The sequence below is a fragment of the Mizuhopecten yessoensis genome, unplaced genomic scaffold (assembly GCF_002113885.1).
Source record: "Mizuhopecten yessoensis strain PY_sf001 unplaced genomic scaffold, ASM211388v2 scaffold6595, whole genome shotgun sequence".
Classification (NCBI taxonomy): Eukaryota; Metazoa; Mollusca; class Bivalvia; order Pectinida; family Pectinidae; genus Mizuhopecten; species Mizuhopecten yessoensis.
In genome coordinates, this window is record NW_018406628.1 from 610,302 (window position 1) to 634,783 (window position 24,482).

Genomic DNA, 24,482 nt, shown 5'->3' on the forward strand with positions numbered 1-24,482 from the left:
TCCATAGTTTATTCATGGTTTACAATGTACATTTGGCTAGCTCAAGAGTTGAAAACATTCTTAAAATTGAGATATTTTGTGATTCTTGGGAGAAAAATACCTACATTTCTCCACAAGTTGTTTAGACCTATCTAATTTCTTTTTTTTAAGCACGTATGAGTTATTTCCCTTGATTGAGTACACTTTCAGTTTCATTTTTAAGTCTTAAATAATAATTGGTCATAAGTCGTACCTGGCAAGTTGTATTACGTCTGTGTGGAACTTTTCAAAAGAAAAAAGGGAATTCCTTCTGTGTTGCAGTTTTGTTAATGTAGGCCTACTGGCTTTGGGGACCTGTGCATCTTTTAAATATTTTGTTCACGTTGAAAACATCCTCCCATTGGCGCCCCAAAAACTTCTGGACAGAGTCAGAAAAGGTTCCGGATGTCGCAAAACATAATTAAAAAGTGTTTATTCAAAATATTCAACACTTTACAATGCAATAATATATCAAAACTATGGTATTGCCAAAAACTAAAGTATTTTATGAGCATCAAACATAGGTAATAAATACGAATTCAATAAATACATTCAATAAATACACTACCCACCGATGGTTCACTTCCGGCGGAAGTGCACATGTTGTTATTTTCACCGGCGTGAGTCTTTTGTTTCGTCGGTAATAAATCGTGATTTATACAATACAAACGGAATGAGTGGTGGAGTTTATGGAGGAGGTAATGTATTTCATCTTTTTCTTGTGATACAACACACCTTTTCATGGATATCGGTCTCATGTTTAACTTTGCTGTCAGTGAATCTGAGAGGAGACCGGCGTCAATGTTGCCGCTTCATTTCAATTTGCTGTACTGCAGTAGTCTAACGTTACGGAACCTACATAATGCAACAATTTTCTCGTGTATCGAGCAGCATTAGTATTTTGCAAAAAAATGAACACTATTCGTTAGCGTTGGGAGACCGCCTTCTGAGCGTTAAGGTGAAATCTGCCGAGCAAGATCTGTACCTTTTTAATAGCAGACAATGAAATTACTGTGATATCGCTATGTACTAAGAAAATTTTAAAAGAAAGAAATTTACTGGAAAACACCAAACATTTTGGCTAGCCAGACGAATCGGACCACATCATAGTCACATGATTTTGTGAAACAGATAATCAAGAGTTGTGGCACATACCAATAACGTAAAATAATACCTTTTCCTGAGGCATTTTCATTGCTATCTAATTGAATATATAAAGGTAATTATATAAATGTAGCTGCGATAATGTACATAGCTTTTGACGGCAAGACAATTTATATGCGTCCGAGTCCTATGCTGGCTGTAAGATTATGCATGTAATTTACACCTCATATGAGTATAATGTTATCAAAATAATACATGATTGTTGAAGTAACCAATTCCCACTACGATGAAATAACTCTTTCATGAAATTTGTCAAGTCCCTCTTGATTTTTTTTTAGAAATGGTCGCCACGACAGATCACACATGATGTTGTAGTAGAGTGAATAATAAATAAAGTATTTACTGTTGATGCTGCCATGCTTACTACGTTTTCCATATTTGGTCATGACACCCATATATAGACAAAGTTTCTATCATGGCGGTCAATTCAGCTTTCAATTGGCCTCGCTATGTAAGCTTGATATTTTAGCAACATTTTAGGCAGAGTTTCACTTCAAGTAAAAAAGGAGATCAACAGTTTATACATGCATTACAACTGTAGCGGAACTAAACACTGGTCGATTATGGTGGCCAGGTACAATGTATATACGTGTAGCTCAATTGGTAGAGCGTCCATTTAGAGTTTTGAGGAACCCAGCTGGTTCGAACATGGGTCTGGCCTGTATTTTTCCATCTCCTGTTCAGTGGGGCCTGTGACCAACCCTTGTTTCAAGCATTGGGGGTACGCTTGGAAAGTAGGTTGCATTGTAAATATGGCAATGTCTTTGAAGACTTAGAAAAAAAGAGGGAGGAATGTAGTGGAACTAGACTGGGTTGTTCATTGATAAACAGGTAACTCATGATCAATTGAGCATCTGTCTGGAGATTTGAGGGTCCCATGTTCGAACCCCGGTCTGGTCGTGCATTTTTCCATCTCTTTTGTTTCACAAACCTGTGTAATGTGGACCCATGACATGTTCTGGCAAGCGATGTGAAAATTGCCCCGGTGGATTCACATCTGGCTTGCTCCATTACAAGGCATGGGAAAGATTCAATACCCGGCTCTGGCAGAGGAAGCCAGGAATTAGCACTATTAGAAATGTGACTTTTCTATAGGTATTTGATCATAAGTAATAATAAATGTTGCAAGGACATCATACTTTTGGAGTTGTCAGTAGAATTGAAATACCGTAGGTTAAAAGTAAATAAAAGAATACATGCGTTCAATGTCTGGGGATCAAATGTTTGACTCCAAACTCTTTTATAAAGTAACATTTATTGGGACTTTTCTGGTACAGATTATATACTTACAATAACCAAGGAATGTTAGGATCCATATATTTGTACCAGGGTAACAAATGGTAATTGCGTCAACCTTCTAACATCAATATTATTAAATTTAGATGAAATACAAACACAGTATCTAAGCCTTGGGTCTAATATTTGTTGAGATTTCCTTAACAAAAATCTTGAAATATATGAATCTTTGATGTTAACTGAGCATTTGCAAATCCGACTGAATCCGACAAGTGTATGGGCATAAAGACATGTACAGTAGTGATTACCAATTACAATTGTTATGAGGCAACTTAAAAATCAATTAACACTTAGGATTTTTGGTTGCCTTTGATTAAAAAAGATAATTCATCCTATATTTGACTGAATGGAGTCCCTTAGTATTCTTATTAACTCTTATTTTCAGTATTGCCATTTAAATTCAGTTTAGCTATAGGCAGCCAGTGACTTCCTGTCGGTGAAAAGTATATATCACCTTGACTCCTTACAGTAGAAAAGATCTGGGATCACACAATGTAATGTTATGACACATAATATAACAAACCCTGTGCTAAAAATTATAACAATGATTTATTAATTTCTTTTTTACACAGATGAGGTTGGAGCGCTGGTTTTTGATGTAGGCTCCTATTCCGTCAGGGCAGGATATGCAGGGGAGGACTCACCAAAGGTAATTAAAGGACAATAATTTGATTTATAATTTTCTTGAATAATAGACCCAGGAAAAAAATGTTAGTTGTCAATATATTTTCCTATCTTTTATATAAATGTCACAATATTTTGAGAATTTAAAGGATTTACATTAAAAACACTAAAGAGAAATCACTGAGTGTATATTATATTGTTATATATAATTTGTATTTCATATCATTTGTTTCCTGATTAATGCAGGCAGAGATACCCACACATGTGGGTGTCATCGAGGATCTGGAGGCAGCCATGGAAACAGAAGACAAAGAAATCAAACAGGCAGATAAGAAATACTACATAGACACTACTATGCTGAAGGTGCCACGTAAAGGAATGGAAATCAGCAGCTTCCTAAAGGATGGCATGAGTATGTCAAATTGTCTCATTGACGAGTCTGGTGATTAATAGAATCTCACCCCCTTGGGGGTGAGATAGGGGAATCTCAACCCGAGGGGAATATTCTTATGTTGCCAAACAGGAGGCTTTGTCAAGTGTTTAGCAACTTAAGAATCTTTCCCCAAGGGTTGAGATTCCCCTATCTTACCCACAAGAGGGTGAATGATTCTTTTTCTCTTACCCTGTTCTCCCAATGTGTACCATGCATATACACAATGTAATGATAACATCACATGCTAAATTCAGGGTTGACTTGACGTTGATGGATTGTTGATGTGACCTCATTGTATTGTTGAAGTGACGTCATACCATTGTTATAAATAGGGGAATTATTCCGTCTCAACCCTAGGGTGAGACAAGGAAATCTCACACCAGTAAAAGTGTGGATACACCTGTCCAGGGTAAGAGAAAATCAGAACTCAACATGACCGGGAAAAGTCATTCCCAGGTCATTTTCAGATCAAATTTCATTTCTTATTTTTGATATTCTGTAAATTAAATGTACATGTGTTTAAATTATATACAGTGTGGGATAACAAGTTCTGGTATTTCCAGTCATTTCATCATTACTGGTAGGAAACCTCCTTGATATTAAAGATACCAGTTTTATTGAAATGTTGTGTTTGTCTGTGCAAGAGTTTGTAAAAACAACACTTACACTGTATTTCCATGTTTGGTATCATTCAAAACTACTGGTAACACCTTTTTCCTGTATTTCAGTTGACAACTGGGAGATCTTTGAAAAGGTTATGGATTACACTTACTCCAAGAACATCAAATCAGAAGCAAACATGCATCCTGTTATGATGTCAGAGCCAGCAGTAAGTACGATCTTGTTAGGGTGTCATGACTCAAAGGGTAGAGAAAAGAGGAAGACAGAAGCCTCAGTGTGCAATCAAATGTGACTTCAGACCACTCATGTTCCCAAGAGTTTCAGTTCCATCCCCAGTGTAGTGGTGGCGAAAAAAGAGAGTGATGTCTGATAGAGTTAGTTGATGGCATGGTGGTTTTCCCCCCGTGGGATTTCCTTCACGAAAGCATCATTTGTTCCCTTAGCGTTGTCCAGAGCATATGTTTGTTTGTTGTTAGCAATGTACACAACGATAAATAAAGATTATATTATTTTGAAAAATTATAATCAAGAGACAAATTGTTTGTTCGAAAAATCAAATAATCGAGTGTTCTATTTAAACACCTTGCAAAATCAACAAATACATACAAAGCTGCACCTTATTTTACACATGATTATCTGATATTTCCATAAAATTTTCACTCTCAACTTCAATGTTATTAATAATCATAAATCTGGATGGTAAATATCAGCCAATTAGAACAGAGGAAATCAAACCTGGAAAGAGCAATATTTTTTTTCTGAAATTTTAGATGACAAGAAGTCAACAATTTGAATTGCAACTTTCAAGAACCAAAATTCCTTAGAATAAGTATTTTCAAGCAAAGTCACAGAAAAAAATAATAGTTTCTGCTATAATCAGCTGATTTAGTACATATTCAATATGGCTATCACTGCAGATACTGTTTGAAAAATGGATACCAGTTAAGTCATGTGTCAAGACTGTACAGGTTCAATAATTGTACAAATTAAACTACATTCAGCTTTGATTGAATTTTTGAGAGATATTCACAAATCATGTAGAAAGGCCTATTTTTGAATAGTAAAGAGGGCTTTTCATTTCAGTTCCTGTGACATGGAAATTTATGAAAGTTTTTGATAACTTTAATTGTAATTTGGAGAATGAGCAATAAACAAATTATAAGGAAGTCCTGTATATTCAATGATTACCGAGGTACAAAGTGTATTTGTTGTTGATTGTTTATTTTGAACATTTCTTTTTCAGTGGAACAGCCGAGGGAAGAGAGAAAGACTAACAGAAATTATGTTTGAGACATACAATGTTCCTGCTTTTTTCTTGTGTAAAAATGCAGTTTTATCAGCGTATCCTTTTGTTGTGTAAACAACACTACATATTTTTACTTTATAGCCAAAGCAAAATAATTGCTGTGTTTCATCTTTTAACTTGATGATTAATGATTTTGAGTAATAGATCATAGCTAGAGCTAAAAAAACACAACGTACCTACAGCATTTTATCATCTTTATTAGCATTTTATAATTTCTATTATTTTCCTCAACACTTACAAGTTTTGCGAATGGCAGATCTACAGGTCTGGTCCTAGACAGTGGATCTACACACACGACAGCTGTTCCAGTATATGATGGTTATGTCATAGGTCAAGGTAAATATCAATGGTAGATTGATCTGAAGGTCAACAAAGCTGTTTAAATGAATGATTTTGGTCAAAGCCTGTAGGTGTCAAAAGTGTTCAAACCTTTAAATAGCTTGGTGTGAATAACCAAGATACCCAGCTTTATGATATTAGGCCTATAGTTTTTCTGTGTAAAGGAATACTTATTTTGTACAAATGAATGACTTTCACCAACATTCAATGCTAGGAAGATTATAGGATGAATTTATAAATTTTGGCAGTACATTTAGTATCAATTTTGTGATATCTAGATTGTTAAGTCTGTATTGTGATTATAGTTTTACCAACGTTCCTTAACTTTATCGAAGGATCCCTGTCCCATTGCATATTTATAGTAACCTCACCTTTATTATGTCTCCCCTTCGAATGCAGGGAGACATATTGGATTACATGTAGTACTGGTTCTTGTGGTTCTTGTTCTGGTTCTTCTAATATGATCTTGTCCTGCTGGCTGTAACTTTTAAACCGTTCCAAGATATTTGGAAAAAACATGCAGTATACCTGTAGCACCCATAGGCAATGTGTAGTGCACTGTCATTAGGTCATTGTGACCTTGACCCCAAGGTCAAAGGTCAAATATGTGCTGATTATTCAGGAACATTTTGTCTTGGCTTTAACTTTTAAACCATTAAATATATCTATATGAATCTTGCAGTATACCTGCATCACCTACAGATGATGTGCATTATGCAGTGTCATTATATATAATTAGATAACTGTGGCTTTTACCTCAGGGTCAAAGGTGAAAAATGTTTTGGTTTGTTTTCAGACATTTAGATGTGTATGCTACGGTGATGCAAATGGTCCCTCACTGAGGCTAATTTTGCTGAAACCTATAGCATGAAAGTATAAAGTGGCATTGTTAACTCTATCAAAGCATCATTTGTGACTATGGTGTCAGTTTTGAGAACTTCTGTGATGGTCCCCACTTCAATTAGATCTTGTTCATATATGCATTATATACTTGAGCAGTATGCAGTTCTTTAGCTGCAGGAACCGTAGCTTCTAGTCCTGACCTATAGTAAAGAAATTCTGATAAATCTTGCAGTGCATCACCCACAGACAATGTACAGAACACTGTTATGAGGTGACTGTGACCTTGACCTCAAGGTCAAAGGTCAAATAAGTGTAAAGTTTTCAGGAATATTTTATCCGGGCCATACATTTTAAACTTTTTGAGGGGAGACATACGTTTTTTGTTCACAAAAACCAATATCTAGTTTCATTTTGGATTATAACTGTAGCACAGTTTGACCGGTACACTTCTGCTGAGCCAGGTAGCACAATCAGTTAGAGTGATAGCATAACAATCTGAAATCTATGTTTTAAATTTCGTCAAACCACTCCGAACACTTTGATGGAATTTTTCTGTTTATTTCTTTTTTATTATTTTTCATAAAAGTACCACAAAGGTTTAGGTTTTTTTCTGAATTGATTTATCAAAAATGTAGTCATACCAGTTAAAACAGTAACCAATGTGTGTGGTTACAATTTTTTGCAGTGGTACATGGATCCTTAAAATTGTAAATTAAGGTTGTTAATGCTTTCCTTAGGGAGAGATAACAAATAAGGGAAAAAATCTGGTACTTTTGATGTTTAGTGAAACTGGCCATTTTGATATTTTACATATTTTACGCGGTTGTGAAAATCTTGAAATAGACACTGCTCCTAAAATAGCCTATGACCTAAAGCTATGATCTCAATCATATATTCACAGCCATCGTGAAATCCCCACTGGCAGGAGACTTTATATCTCTGGAGTGTAAGAAACTGATGGAGGAGTTAGAGATTGATGTCATACCCCCATACATGATACAGAGTAAGGTAAGGTCTCTTTAGTATAGTGTTGGCTAATGATCAATTATAATCAACAAATTGGTTCGGTTGGCTTGATTCTAATAACAAGATTTTATATAAAACATGTAACATGAAATATCCAATTTTTACACTTTTAGCAGATTCAATGTTTGATGGGTATTTGCTGTATTTGTATTATAGGAAGCTGTCCCCCAAATGGAAAGTCCCAAATGGAAAAATGGATTTTATATAAAACATGTAACATGAAATATCCAATTTTTACACTTTTAGTAGATTCAATGTTTGATGGGTATTTGCTGTATTTGTATTATAGGAAGCTGTCCCCCAAATGGAAAGTCCCAAATGGAAAAAGAAGGACATTCCGGAGGTTACCAAGTCTTTCGAGAATTACATGGTCAAGGTAAAGGAATTTTTTTCGCTCTTTAGGTTTTCAAGTTGAGAAAGTTCGTAGGTTTTTTAAGGGTTTTCAATTTGTCGAAGATTTTTTTTTTCTGGATTTCCTATCAAGGTACATGTTATTACAATTTTATTTCTTGGGTTTACAGTGAAAGGACATTTTGTCTTTTCAGAATGACAGATATTCATTTTTATTGGGTCGAGGTTTGGGGAGCGTGTCAAGGTTAAGGGATTTGTTTTTGCATGGGATTTCTTGGTATTTCTCAAAATAACGTATAGAAATTTTGTGCCTACTTGAAATCATCTGTGACTAAAAGTTATGTATAATATTCATATTGAGACAGTCCATTGATGGGTAGCCTCATTTATGATTTTCTTTTAAACGGTTTCTGTACCCTCGTTTCAGCACTATAAATGACATTTTTATTTATGAATACTGATTTATTTTTGAGTTTTTTCGTGTAAATTGCTATGAATTTCACCTGCACTAAAATTATGTTTGAAAATTGATTGCTAGCACCCTCAAGAATTAGATCATATATTTTTTAATCCATCAGACTATCAACTGAATTAAGTGGGTTTCCTTTGTAGTGTATTATGCCGAAATGTCCCAAAGACTTCACCATAACCTTATGTTTGGCACCATTAATGAAACAAGAGTGCCATCTAACTTCTGTTCTCTCTCTATCCTTCCTCAAACTCCCCATTGCTTGTGGCTTCTGGCATCCTAGATAAGATTCGAAGACAGAATAATATTTCTAGTCGGATCCCTTTTACTTTCCTTTAATACAACTCACACTGTGTATTATGTATAAAGGACACTGGATTCAGTACATATGGTAATTCTATAATTATCTCGTTGATCCTCATTAATGTGATCACCCATCAGAGAACCTCAGCCAGACATGAGGTCTTGAGCATTTGACAATGTTGGATCTCCAGTGTGCTGGTAGGCGTGGGTTCGACTTTCAATGTCAGAGGCAGCTCATCTCAAACTTCTAATCAGATCTATAAATATTATTTAACTCATGGCAGCTCATGGAAATTATCGTTGATCTGATTCTTAATGATTGTTATATCTGTGTATCCAAGATAGACTATAAAAAAATCAATGATAATTTAGAGAGATAGATACATTCTGGGGTGTTGATAATGTTTATTCATAAACAGAGTCATTTATATATGGTTCTTAATACATGATCAAATGATTGTTTTTGTATTGCAGGATGTGTTACAAGATTTTGCAGCCTCAGCACTTCAAGTGATGGACACACCATATGAGGATAGGTAAATATTATACAGGTGTATGTAGTGATGGACACCCCCATATGAGAATAGGTAAATATTATACAGGTGTATGTAGTGATGGACACCCTCATATGAGTATAGGTAAATATCATACAGGTGTATGTAGTGATGGACACCCTCATATGAGAATAGGTAAATATCATACAGGTGTATGTGGTGATGGACATCCCCATATGAGAATAGGTTAAATATTATACAGGTGTATGTAGTGATGAACACCCCCATATGAGGATAGGTAAATATTATACAGGAGTATGTAGTGTTGGACATCTCGTATGAGGATATGTAAATATTGAACAGGTGTATGTAGTGATGGACACCCCCATATTAGAAAAGGGTAAATATTATACAGGTGTATGTAGTGATGGACACCCCCATATGAGGATAGGTAAATATCATACAGGTGTATGTAGTGATGGACACCTCCATATGAGGATAGGTAAATATTATACAGGTGTATGTAGTGTTGGACATCTCGTATGAGGATAGGTAAATATTGAACAGGTGTATGTAGTGATGGACACCCCCATATGAGAATAGGTAAATATTATACAGGTGGATGTATTGATGGACGCCCCCATATGAGAATAGGTAAATATTGAACAGGTGTATGTATTGATGGACACCCCCATATGAGAATAGGTAAATATTTACCTATCCTCATATGGGGGTGTCCATCACCACATACACCTGTATCATATTTACCTACTCTCATATGCGGGTGTCCATCAATCCATACACCTGTATGATATTTACCTATCCTCATATGGGGGTGTCCATCACTACATACCCCTGTATAATATTTACCTATCCTCATATGAGGGTGTCCATCAATACACACACCTGTATAATATTTACCCATTCTCATATGGGGGTGTCCATCACAACATACACCTGTATAATATTTACCTATCCTCATATGGGGGTGTCCATCACTAAATACACCTGTATAATATTTACCTATTCTCTTATGGGGGTGTCCATCACTACATACCCCTGTATAATATTTACCTATCCTCATATGAGAATAGGTAAATATTGAACAGGTGTATGTATTGATGGACACCTTCATATGAGGATAGGTAAATATCATACAGGTGTATGGATTGATGGACACCCCCATATGAGAAAGGGTAAATATTATACAGGTGTATGTATTAATGGACACCCCCATATGAGAATCGGTAAATATTATACAGGTGTATGTGGTGATGGACACCCCCATATGAGGATAGGTAAATATTATACAGGTGGATGTAGTGATGGACACCCCCATATGGGAATAGGTAAATATTATACAGGTGGATGTAGTGATGGACACCCCCATAAGAGAATAGGTAAATATTATACAGGGGTATGTAGTGATGGACACCCCCAGATGAGAATAGGTAAATATTATACCGGTGTATGTAGTGTTTGACATCTCGTATGAGAATAGGTAAATATTAAAAAGGGGTATGAAGTGTTTGACATCTCGAATGAAAAAAGGAAAATATTATACAGGTGTATGTAGCGATGGACACCCCCATATGAGAAAACGCAAATATTATACAGGTGTATGTAGCGATGGACACCCCCATATGAGAAAAGGTAAATATTATACAGGTGTATGGAGTGATGGACACCCCCATATGAGAATTGGTTAAATATTATACAGGTGTATGTATTAATGGACACCCCCATATGAGAATAGATAAATATTATACAGGTGTATGTAGCGATGGACACCCCCATATGAGAAAAGGTGAATATTATACAGGTGTATGTAGTGTTGGACACCCCCATATGAGAATAGATAAATATTATACAGGTGTATGTATTGATGGACACCCCAATATGAGAATAGGTAAATATCATACAGGTGTATGTGGTGATGGACATCCTGTATGAGAATAGGTAAATATCATACAGGTGTATGTGTTGATGGACACCCCACATTCAAACTATGCAAAACAAAGATAATATAATTTTATCAAATTTTAAGTCTCTGACCATTTGAAACAAGTTCAGCATGTTGTGAATTTGCCCACATATACAGTACTGCTAAATATACATGTTAAAATTCTGTTATTACAAACAATTCTAAATTCTGATTGCAGCACAGCTGAGACAATGCCTGCAGCACTCTACGAATTTCCTAATGGCTATAATCAAGAGTTTGGAGCAGAGAAGTTCAAGCTAGCTGAAGGACTCTTTGACCCCTCAGTGATGAAGGTAAGTTATTGGATCAAAATGGATATCAGTTGCTTCACGATGTTAACAAGATTATTTTCAATACAGTGTCTTTTTTGAGCCAGCTGCAATAAGCTAAGAATACTTTTCATTGCCAAGGAAATCACTTATCCCCCCCCCCTCCCCTCCAATTTCCAATTTGTGTGAGAACTTCTTTGGATAGCTGAGATTTTATTTACTATAAACAGTTATAATATGCCCTTTTTGCTGTTTTTATACGACCGTCAAATTTGACAGTAGTATTATGGTATGGCGTTGGCCGGCCGGCGTAAACTTTGTTTGTCCGGCAATCTCCTCCTACATTTTTCGACTGATCTATTTGAAATTTGGTATACATTATAATCATGATATGAAGTTGTGTCTACCTTCAAAGAATTTTGATTCGTCAGTTTTTCCAAAACTTATTGCCCTTTGTTCATTTCAGTATTTGAGTTTTGTCCGGAGATCTACTCCTACATTTTTCGACTGATCTCTTTGAAACTTAGTATACATTATAATCATGATATGAAGTTGTGTCTACCTTAAAAGAACTCTGATCCGACAATTTTTCCAAAAGTTATTGCCCTTTGTTCATTTCAGTATTTGAATTTGTCCGGAGATCTCCTCCTACATTTTTCAATGGATCTCTTTGAAACTTGGGATACTTTATGATCATGATATGAAGTTGTGTCTCCCTTAAAAGATTTTTGATTCAAAGATGTTTGCAAAATTTATTGCCTTTTGTTCATTTCAGTATTTTAATTTTGTCCAGAGATCTCCTCCTACATTTTTCAACAGATCATCTTTGAAACTGGGTATACTTTATAATCATGATTTGAAGTTGTGTCTCCTTAAAAGATTTTTGATTCAACGATTTTTGCAAAATTTATTGCCTTTTGTTCATTTTAGTATTTGATTTAAGATTATAAGATTTTCTCCTACATTTTTTATAACATATCAACTAACCACTCTTAGAATGATGCAGATCTTATTTCAGTGTAAGAAAGTATATAACACTATGGCATTCGACGGGCGTATTTTGTTTCCCCCCCCCCCCCCCCCCCCGCGGTACTCTTGTTAGTTTTATCTGTGGTGTAGTGTCACATACTAAAACCAGGTCGCTGTGCCCAGCTTTATGTACAGAGTTATGACTGATACCAAAGTTTGTTCAAATCGAGGTGACTATGATTGCTGTCTAAACCTTGCTTTGTTTTACATGATCATTTCCACCTAGCTTCCTATTACAATTGGACAAAATATCTCATGTTAAAATATTGTTTACACGCCTACAACAGTTATTTTATCACAGGATTATCATGTTGTGTAGTGAATTAATTAATGTCATAGTTTTGCATATCATAAACATTCTAAAATGTCCCTCAAACATCAGAATTAAGATCTTTACTTGACATCAAAGCATTGTAACACTTCATCCATCTAAGATATTGATTTATAGTGACAGCCATATGATATTGATTCACCATATCAGGATTAAATAAGAGAAACAGTATATATAAAATCCTCTTTGTTGTGTATTTGTAGGACCTGCCGAGTGGGAACACGATGTTGAGCGCGGGACATGTTGTTACCACCAGTGTGGGCATGTGTGATATTGATATACGACCAGTAAGTTGTTTATTTTAGCATAATTTCATTCATTGTACATGTATTGAACTTTTTTATTGTTATACTAAATTGGTTCCATGCTCATTTTTTTCTTCATTTTAATCCATTTGCAGAGTTGTTGAATAAAAACTAAGGCAAACCTAAAACAAGCAAATCTTAGTCTAATTATTTCAGATTTAATCCTTATTCTACAACTTATAAAAACAGTATGTAAGAATTTTTATGCACAAGAAAAATCATGTTGACTTTTTGTAAGCCTGTTGACAAAGGGTTGTATTATGGTATACCCTGTGCTACCATGTGTAAGCCTGTTGACAAAGTGTTGTATTATGGTATACCCTATGCTACCATCTGGAAGCCTGTTGGCAAAGGGTTGTTATATGGTATACCCTGTGCTACCCTCTGTAAGCCTGTTGACAAGGGTTGTATTATGGTATGCCCTGTGTTACCATCTGTAAGACTGTTGACCAAGGGTTGTATTATGGTATTCCCTGTGCTACCATCTGTAGGCCTGTTGACAAAGGGTTGGATTATGGTATACCCTGTGTTACCATCTGTAAGCCCGTTGACAAAGGGTTGTATTTTGGTATACCCTGTGCTACCCTCTGTAAGCCTGTTGACAAGGGTTGTATTATGGTATTCCCTGTGCTACCATCTGTAGGCTTGTTGACAAGGGGTTGTATTATGTTATACCGTGTGTTACCATCTGTAATCCTGTTGAGAAAGGGTTGTATTATGGTATAACCTGTGCTACCATCTGTAAAAACTAAGGCAAACCTAAAACAAGCAAATCTTAGTCTAATTATTTCAGATTTAATCCTTATTCTACAACTTATAAAAACAGTATGTAAGAATTTTTATGCACAAGAAAAATCATGTTGACTTTTTGTAAGCCGGTTGACAAAGGGTTGTATCAGGTATACCCTGTGCTACCAACTGTAAGCCTGCTGACAAAGGGTTGTATTATGGAAAACCCTGTGTTACCATCTGTAAGCCCGTTGACAAAGGGTTGTATTATAGTATACCCTGTGCTACCATCTGTACGCCTGTTGACAAAGGGATGTATTATGGTATACCCTGGGCTACCATCTGTAAGCCTGTTTACAAAGGGTTGTATTATGGAATACCCTGTGCTACCATCTGTAAACCTGTTGACAAAGGGTTGTATTAGGTATACCCCTTGCTACCATCTTTAAGCCTGTTGACAAAGGGATGTATTATGGTTTCCCCTGTGCTACACTCTGTTATCTTGTTGACAAAGGGTTGTATTGTGGTATACCCTGTGCTACCATCTCTCAGCCTGTTGACAAAGGGTTGGATTATGGTATACCCTGTGTTACCATCTGTAAGACTGTTGACCAAGGGTTGTATTATGGTATATGCTGTGCTACCATCTGTAAGTTTGTTGACAAAGGGTTGTATTGTGGTATACCCTGTGCTACCAACTGTCAGCCTGTTGACAAAGGGTTTTATTATGGTATACCCTGTGGTACCATCTGTAAGCCTGTTGACCCCCGGTTGTATTATGGTATACCATATGCTACCATCTGTAAGCTTGTGGACAAAGGGTTGTATTATGGAAAACCCTGTGTTACCATCTGTAAGCCCGTTGACAAAGGGTTGTATTACGGTATACCCTGTGCTACCAACTGTCAGCCTGTTGACAAAGGGCTGTATTATGGAATACCCTGTGCTACCATCTCTCAGCCTGTTGACAAAGGGTTGGATTATGGTATACCCTGTGTTACATGTATTGAACTTTTTTATTGTTATACTAAATTGGTTTTTTGCTCATTTTTTTCTTCATTTTAATCCATTTGCAGAGTTGTTGAATAAAAACTAAGGCAAACCTAAAACAAGCAAATCTTAGTCTAATTATTTCAGATTTAATCCTTATTCTACAACTTATAAAAACAGTATGTAAGAATTTTTATGCACAAGAAAAATCATGTTGACTTTTTGTAAGCCTGTTGACAAAGGTTTGTATTATGGTATTCCCTGTGTTACCATCTGTAAGCCCGTTGACAAAGGGTTGTATTAGGTATACCCCTTGCTACCATCTTTAAGCCTGTTGACAAAGGGATGTATTATGGTTTCCCCTGTGCTACACTCTGTTATCTTGTTGACAAAGGGTTGTCTTATGGTATAACCTATGCTACCATCTGTAAGACTGTTGACCAAGGGTTGTATTATGGTATTCCCTGTGCTACCGTCTGTAAGCCTGTTGACAAGGGGTTGTATTATGTTATACCGTGTGTTACCATCTGTAATCCTGTTGAGAAAGGGTTGTATTATGGTATCCCCTGTGCTACCATCTGTAGGCTTGTTGACAAGGGGTTGTATTATGTTATACCGTGTGTTACCATCTGTAATCCTGTTGAGAAAGGGTTGTATTATGGTATGCCCTGTGTTACCATCTGTAAGACTGTTGACAAAGGGTTGTATTAGGTATACCCCTTGCTACCATCTTTAAGCCTGTTGACAAAGGGTTGGATTATGGTATACCCTGTGTTACATGTATTGAACTTTTTTATTGTTATACTAAATTGGTTTTTTGCTCATTTTTTTCTTCATTTTAATCCACTTGCAGAGTTTTTGAATAAAAACTAAGGCAAACCTAAAACAAGCAAATCTTAGTCTAATTATTTCAGATTTAATCCTTATTCTACAACTTATAAAAACAGTATGTAAGAATTTTTATGCTCAAGAAAAATCATGTTGACTTTTTGTAAGCCTGTTGACAAAGGGATGTATCAGGTATACCCTGTGCTACCATCTGTCAGCCTGTTGACAAAGGGTTGGATTATGGTATACCCTGTGTTACCATCTGTAAGCCTGTTGCCAAAGGGTTGTATTATGGTATGCCCTGTGTTACCATCTGTAAGACTGTTGACCAAGGGTTGTATTATGGTATATGCTGTGCTACCGTCTGTAAGCCTGTTGACAAGGGTTGTATTATGGTATCCCCTGTGCTACCATCTGTAGGCTTGTTGACAAGGGGTTGTATTATGGTATACACTGTGCTACCATCTGTACGCCTGTTGACAAAGGGTTGTATTATGGTATACCCTGTGCTACCAACTGTAAGCCTGTTGACAAAGGGTTGTATTATGGTATAACCTATGCTACCATCTGTAAGCCTGTTGACAAAGGGTTGTATTATGGTATACCCTGTGCTACCATCTGTAAGCTTGTTGACAAAGGGTTGTATTATGGTATACCCTGTACTACCATCTGTGAGCCTGTTGACAAAGGGTTGTATTATGGTATACCCTGTGCTACCATCTCTAAGCTTGTTGACAAAGGGTTGTATTATGGTATACCCTGTGCTACCAACTGTAAGCCTGCTGACAAAGGGTTGTATTATGGTATAACCTATGCTACCATCCGTAAGCCTGTTGACAAAGGGTTGTATTATGGTATACCCTGTACTACCATCTGTGAGCCTGTTGACAAAGGGTTGTATTATGGTATACCCTGTGCTACCAACTGTAAGCCTGCTGACAAAGGGTTGTATTATGGTATAACCTATGCTACCATCCGTAAGCCTGTTGACAAAGGGTTGTATTATGGTATACCCTGTGTTACCATCTGTAAGCCTGTTGACAAAGGGTTGAATTATGGTATACCCTGTGCTACCATCTGTAAGCATGTTGACAAAGGGTTGTATTATGGTATAACCTATGCTACCATCCGTAAGCCTGTTGACAAAGGGTTGTATTATGGTATACCCTGTACTACCATCTGTGAGCCTGTTGACAAAGGGTTGTATTATGGTATACCCTGTACTACCATCTGTGAGCCTGTTGACAAAGGGTTGTATTATGGTATGCCCTGTGCTACCGTCTGTAAGCCTGTTGACAAAGGGTTGTATTATGGTATACCCTGTGCTATCAACTGTAAGCCTGTTGACAAAGGGTTGTATTATGGTATACCCTGTTCTACCATCTGTAAGCCTGTTGACAAAGGGTTGTATTATAGTATACCTTGTGCTACCATCTGTAAGCTTACTTTCCTTGCCCATGGCTCTCCTGTCTTCATTGATGGATATATCTTAAACTTCATACAAATTAATGTACAGATATAATGTGAATAAATTCATGTTTCATAACTTTAGGTGTTGTTTTACAGAGTGATGACTCTTTTGTTCATTCTGATGCCAAAGTTGTTTTGCAAAATTACTTCCTTGCTATTTTCCCTCCATTTACCGGAATTGCTGTACTTTTGTACCTTGAGAAGGCAAAGTATTGCACACTAGAGTAAGGTCTCTTTCTCCACTTCATTTGTATATCCAATTTTTTCGGCTTTTGATCATCATCCCACATTTAAACTTCCGTTTTTAGGAAAGTAGCTTTGATTTCATGATCGTAGTAACTTTTTTCTAGGCTAGGTAATCTAGTGCCATAAACTGTGAGATTGAGACAGGGGAAGGACACAAGCCATGAAAACTGTCTTCCTTCTTTATTTTGGTTTCTATATGTTATACAAATTTATATTGATAAATTAAAGTAAGAGAGACAATGAATCAATAGCACAAAACTTTAACCCTTTCACCCCTACTTAACTTCAGTAGCCTCTACCATGCATTCATATGGATGAATCCACTATGGTCTATAGTGGTGAAAGGGTTACATTTGTAATTCAAATTAATTGTCTGTACATTTCCTGTCTACAGAGTCTGTACAGCAGTGTGATAGTAGTGGGAGGTAACAGTCTGATCGCAGGATTTACAGAACGACTGAACCGTGACCTCGGCACCAAGACACCACCAGTAAGTACTTTTGTCTGTTATCCTCCTTCTGACATATGTATGAACGTCTTGTGGGAGTGTGTGGAAGAAAAGATAGATTGTGAATTTAGTGTTCCATAGTCAAGCTAGATATTTAATTCTATAGTGTAAATTGATTTATTCAACAATTGGAATGTGTGCTTCAAAAGAAACTCAGACAACACCTATATTATTTTGCATTTATTTGCTTTCACTATTGTCCATTAAATTTTGAGTTTTTAAAAGGACAACACCACTTTTGGTAACATCATGCTATTGATGCTGACAATCTCCACCTGGAATTCTAATATTGATAAGTCTATATCTCTCTCAAAAAAAACTAGGTGCATTTTATTGTCAGTTTTTGTTGACCCTTAATCTCTGGGCTTTCATGGAGTACAAGTGAATCAACTCACTAGCTTGAAAAGCAAATTAATCAACATTTTAGAATATAGAATCAAGGGGAATAACTCCAGCAGTCTTATAGAAATTACCTGAGAAATTACTGGTATCTTGCAAATACATTGCAGGAATCTGTATAGATATCTTCTGATCTACAGTATGGCAGGTGATGAGTAGGGTTCCTTTATTTAGACACATTTTTCCTCAGATAGCACACTGTTTATGTTGACTTTTTCCCGTCATGGTAAAGACACAAAGGTCTTTTTATCCCACTCTCAAAATCAAAAGTCTCCATTAATTAAGTGATATGTTGTTCTGATAGATTGCACTCATCACATGCACTGTGTCAGTAGATAATGTTATAAAGCAGATTTCATCAAATATGCCTGTATACAGTACCATTTTGGCGGTAGAAGTTGTCCAACTAAAAAAGTCATGAAGACAACTTCAGGAAAATATATGATAACCTTGAATCAGAAAACAAATTGAGAATTTTGAGAACATGTAAGTTATACTGAAAAACTCTTTTAGTTCCAATTATTAAAACAGGTGCCTTATTACGAATACCTCAGATAGAATAATTAACATGTGCCTTATTACGTATACCTCAGATAGAATAATTAACATGTGCCTTATTACGTATACCTCAGATAAAATAATTATTTTAAAAGCTTAAGATTTCATGTGATGAACATTTTCATGTAAAAAGCACACAAAAAGTTCCTACAATACAGACAAGGTATCCCCAAAACATAGATATGTCCTGTGGATGTAGACATGTCCTGTGGATGTAGATATGTCCTGTGGATGTAGATATGTCCTGTGGATGTAGACATGTCCTGTGGATGTAGACATGTCCTGTGGATGTAGATATGTTCTGTGGATGTAGACATGGCCTGTGGATGTAGAGATATGGCCTGTGGATGTAGATATGCTGTATGGAGAATTATTTCGTTACAAGGAAGTTCTGATTTCAAAGTTGTTACCCAAAGCAGTTCACAGTCAGGCTTAAATTCCTTAACTTATAGCATTGTCCTTTGTTTATGTCTTAAATTCATAAAATTGTTGTTGACCTTGCATTTTTCTGTGCTATTGAATTACTTTATAAAAAGTCATTTATAAGGCAAACATGTCACAGTTCATGGTTAAAGTACAAAAATAATTCCTATCATATCAACATTGAGTTTTAGACACAGCTTTAGGGATTACCTGGTAGGCAAAATATTTCCCCATACATCTGTAAGACAATAAGCTTGAGTCAGATTGTAAAGCAAAGTCACAAGACAATGGTAATGCTATTGTTTAATGCTTGTGTGTGAAATAAAATACATAGAAAGATAAATCAAGAAATCATCACCTTTCTTTAAAAAAAAAGATTATTCAAACATACATGTATATTATGTACTAGTCCCGACTTTTTTTCTTCCTTTTTTTTTAATTTTTGGTCATGTTAAAGGGGTAACTCCATCAAGACCTGATACATTCTTGCCTGCTGTAATTTTGTCTTTGCTTCTTTAAAAAAATACTGAAAAACTGTAGTATCAAAAGAAATCAGACCGAGTTATAAATCGTCCTTGTGTAGAATTCACTCTCTTCCTCAAAGACAAATTAACCAAAAACGTATCTTTTACAGGACATTATTTAGGTTATGTTAATTATTTGTTTCTTAATTTTTTAATGTGCTTTATACTCCTTTACTTTAAGGTTTTTATGACACTTTACACATTATACTTTTTATTTGTGTATTTCCTCTGCATTATCTAATAAGTCGGAGTAATTTATTGTTATGTGCTTTTCAAATCAATCATTTAATTCAGTTTTAAGTCTCATTGATCATTCATAATTGATGTGTACAGAAATAGGTTTACTTAGTTTGGAACTCTTTTGGTTAGGAGATATAGAACGGTATGGTAGCATATACTCTTAAAAAAATAAAGGATGTTTTTTGTATTTAATTGTCACCACACTCATGTATATGTACATATTTATGGCATGTCATTCGACATCTCTCTGCTGATGAGTAGTGTTAAAGGGTTTGTAGGTGTCAACTACACAATATTAATATGTATAAAACTTTGTTAAGTTTTAAGCAATTTGAAACATCCAGGATTTCTTGTTAAAATTCTGACTTGATGAACTTCAAGGTCAGAATGTCATTTTTGTTCAATCCAGCAGCATATGCCCTTTGCTATCAGAGATGTATGGTCTGGAGTAAGTAATACTTAACCACCAACTAGTTACACAAGCCGTTTAGTCCTAATAACACAGAGCGACACTAGCCATTTTGGTTACTAAATGTTAGTGTCATGAAATTACACTTATGGTTGGGTAACAAAAGAGTTTGTTACAACATTGTCCTGCGTCTTCAATGCTATTCCCACTCAATATAAATTATCATTTTATGTACAAATTTGGGACAAACTCATTATCAGTCAAAACAAAGATACCAAAGTTTAAATAACTGCAGAAAAACTGTACCAGCCAGTACATTTGATAGTGGTTTTTTTTTAATTTATTTCAGCTCGCATTGCACTCAATATTACAGAATTGATTGAGCAAGTGTATTTTGTAGTCGTAACTATAAAGGAAACACTGTAGAAGAATTTTTCAGAGAAGCATTTCAATAAATATGAATTAAAATACCCATATAGATATTTGAAGAAAATTAGGTTGAAATTACACTTGTCTGCCTTCTTGTGTGTGACCCGCCCTGTAAAAAGGGGTGGGGCCCTTATCTTAACCATCACACTGGAGACACCATCTAACAACCACACCCAAAATTAGCAATCGTTTGTGTAGGCTGAACCCTAATTAATCTCAACTTATCGGCTCCAATGATCACATTACGTGTTTGGGTAGATTTACTAGAACAAGAATTTATTCATTCTTAATTTGAAATCCTATGATATACGTCAATGATTTGAATTCCATTGATAGCTAAGAAAGGTCTAAAATTGTCATTTAATCTCTTTTTTTTAGACGGGTAATTAAATTTGGATGATTGTATTTCAACACAGATCATATTGATAACCTAAACGGTACGTGTATAGGGTATACAACTAATGCTAGGACCTCATGTCACCATAAATTGTTCCTGTTAGTGTATCATTGGTGTAGACCTATAGCTAGCAGTCCTGTGATCAATTATCATTTCAGACAGTTTTATACATTGTAATTTGGTTTCCTGTATATAAAAAGTTGTATTAGTGGTTTCTTATTTTTGGGCGCGGTATTAGAAAGAAAACAAAATTGTGCATTAAGTTAATGTGTTAGCGGTTTCTTATTTTTGGGCTCAGTAATAGAAAAATATTAATTTTTGCATTAATGAATTAATGCCCAGTTGTGTATTTTCTTTCGTGAAAAACTTTCATAAATGAAGAAAAGACTTGAAAATATAGCTTATCAGTTTTGGATTTTCCTTCTGTTTTAGAATAAATAATTTTCATGAGTAAATATACAATGTATTTTTAGTGGGAGTTTAGTATAGGCATTTTGATCATATCAGTCTTGGATTTTCCTTCTGTTTTAGAATAAATAATTTTCATGAGTAAATATACAATGTATTTTTAGTGGGAGTTTAGTATAGGCATTTTGATCATAATGTGAAAAGCATGAAAATTAAACCACCATGAAAATACTATGTGATACAGTATCATCTATCCAGTACAGTATACATAGATTCTGTTGTAGATATTTAAGCATTGGACTGTTTTTGTATGGTAGCGCATTATGAGTTGTTTGCTTGCAAAGCTGTGTCATTCAAATAGATCATAATTACTATACAAAAACAGTTCAATACTTATATTTATGTTTTCTCTGCCTCATATGTTCTTCCATCCTCCATTCATTCATGTATGATTTCATATATTATAAGTACATGCTTCTTTTCAGTTGCATCACACATATGTTCTTTTTTAACTTATAATTTATATTTAAGATTAAAAATGCCCGCCTTACCGACAGTCCACACAATTTCATTCAATAGTTTGAACAGCGTATTGTCGAGTGTTGATTGGCAAACAAAGTAGTACTTTGAAATTTTAACAAACACTTCAATTTTATTCCACAATTCAGTATCAATACAATTGCGTATGATATGTCTATAGGGTGATTTAAGTTTATCAATAGAACTCTGAGCTGAAAGTTTGATTTGAAATTGTTTCGATTTCTCCCCGGAACAAATTTCGCGCATGGACAAATACAGTGAACACCGTAAATCCGACCTTGCCCTCCACGAGGGAGTTATTTTTGGAAGTTAATTCGAACTTTTCTCTTTGCTCATTTTGTGAAGAATCCAGGCGTGAATGTATTTGTTGATTGTATGGGAACCTGACAACAGTCGGTAGATTCTATAACAGCCTCGTTATTTGACATGTCGTCAGAAACTGAGGAACCGTGGATGCGAGACGCGTGAAACTGATAGCGTTTGAAGTGAGTGATCTTGCGGCGGAGCACAGGTTCGTTACAAATGTCTGAAATGTTTATGTGTGCTGTGACTCATATCAGTAGGTCTGTAACATATGTGTCAGTAGGTCTATAGAATATGTGTATTTCAGACATTTGTAACGAACCCCTGTTGATTAGTGCAGTGTAACAGACGATATTTCTGATAAATTGCATGAGCGTTAAAATTGTTTCCATTGCTGGCATTGGTGATTTCAACCGATGTGCATTTTGTACGATATTGCAGACCTTGGTCTTGTTTTCGCTGTAATAAAAGTGTTTTTTATTTCATTTTATATTTTGCACATAAATTTACAATGACATTGTCAAATCTCACAATGCCCAGCGATATTTCAGCAGCCGTCATGTTTATTTATATTGGATATTGTAGTTCCGGTCAGTGTTGTATTAATACGCTAAGAATTGTGTCTCGTGATACATGGTAATTAAAGTCCCATCAACGACACAGCTTTCAAAGAGGCTATATATAGTGACAATGTCATGCAAATGTAAATATATGGTATTCACTGGTGTTTTGTTGAATATCATGTGTATTTCACAAGTATGGGAGAACATGTGGTATACTTACAAGTATAGAACGATAAGTTAATGAAATGACTGACTGTAAGCATGGAATACACCACTGTAGACCATAATGGACTCATCCATATCAATGTATGGTATAGCTAGTCTACTAAAGTGACATAGGGGTGAAAGGGTTAAGTAGAAATGGATGCTCTGACTTGTAAGTTTCAAGGCTACTGTATGTGATGATGACCTGTTGTGATACTGTTTCATTAACGTATTTGGTGATGTATCAAAAACCTATGATCAAAATGTAAACATTTTTACAGCTAATCAAAATTTTATCATATCAACCAGAAGATTTACAAGCAATTAGAATTCAACCACATAAAGTTATCATGTAAACTTAACTACCCATCCAACCGGGTAAAACTCCTTCAGTTACCAGGTACTTTCTTTATCCCTAATATCATGTTCAAACTTTTTTCTCTTAACAGTTTCTTGTGTACATATTTAGGCTATCACTGCAAAGTTATGCATGTTTTATCAGCTACGCTTGTTATAAACAATGAGAAGGACTATGTATAAGTACAATAGTACTTGTTTCCCAATCATCAGAATGAGTTGTCTATGTAATTGTACAATTGTTATTGATATGCATAAAATATGGTTTAAACTAAACTATTTGGTAAATTGTAAAACATTGCTAAAAAATTAGGAATTACCAATAAGGAAATTAACATCCTGTTTTGTTTGGTTTTAAACTAAACAATAAATCAAAGCGAAAAATAAAGTTGTAAATATATTTCCTGATTACATTAAACCGTTGGGATACCAGATGGATACATACATACACTATCATATACTGATGAGGTTTTTGTCTACTTCCAACACCACACTGCTGTCCGGTTACTTGGATAGTGTTAGTGTTAATTACACTACTGCCCTCTCTCAGATCTCTGCTATAATAATTATAACAAATTGTATTTTATTACTAAAAACTTTAAGATTGACATGCTTCCTTCAATACATAAGCACAGCTGATTCATTGATCATGAGTACAGACATGACACAAACAATATAATACAGTCACCCGATTCACCTTTATTTCATCTGTCCGAAAATCAGTCGGTACCCATGCATTAGATATACTCTAT

At 35.4% G+C, this 24,482-nt stretch overlaps 1 protein-coding gene across 1 annotated transcript in view; it reads left to right on the forward strand.

The window, feature by feature from the left end:
- The first annotated feature begins 614 nt into the window (after positions 1–614).
- LOC110452324 (actin-like protein 6B) overlaps positions 615–24,482 on the forward strand; it is a 31,865-nt gene continuing 7,997 nt past the window's right edge. The window contains exons 1-12 of the mRNA XM_021500767.1: positions 615–716; positions 3,051–3,127; positions 3,349–3,514; positions 4,264–4,364; positions 5,400–5,497; positions 5,704–5,798; positions 7,546–7,652; positions 7,960–8,046; positions 9,268–9,329; positions 11,450–11,564; positions 13,104–13,187; positions 17,863–17,958. Of these exons, the coding sequence (XP_021356442.1) occupies positions 692–716; positions 3,051–3,127; positions 3,349–3,514; positions 4,264–4,364; positions 5,400–5,497; positions 5,704–5,798; positions 7,546–7,652; positions 7,960–8,046; positions 9,268–9,329; positions 11,450–11,564; positions 13,104–13,187; positions 17,863–17,958 (1,113 nt within the window). The 5' untranslated portion in view covers positions 615–691. The remainder of the gene's footprint in view (positions 717–3,050; positions 3,128–3,348; positions 3,515–4,263; positions 4,365–5,399; positions 5,498–5,703; positions 5,799–7,545; positions 7,653–7,959; positions 8,047–9,267; positions 9,330–11,449; positions 11,565–13,103; positions 13,188–17,862; positions 17,959–24,482) is intronic.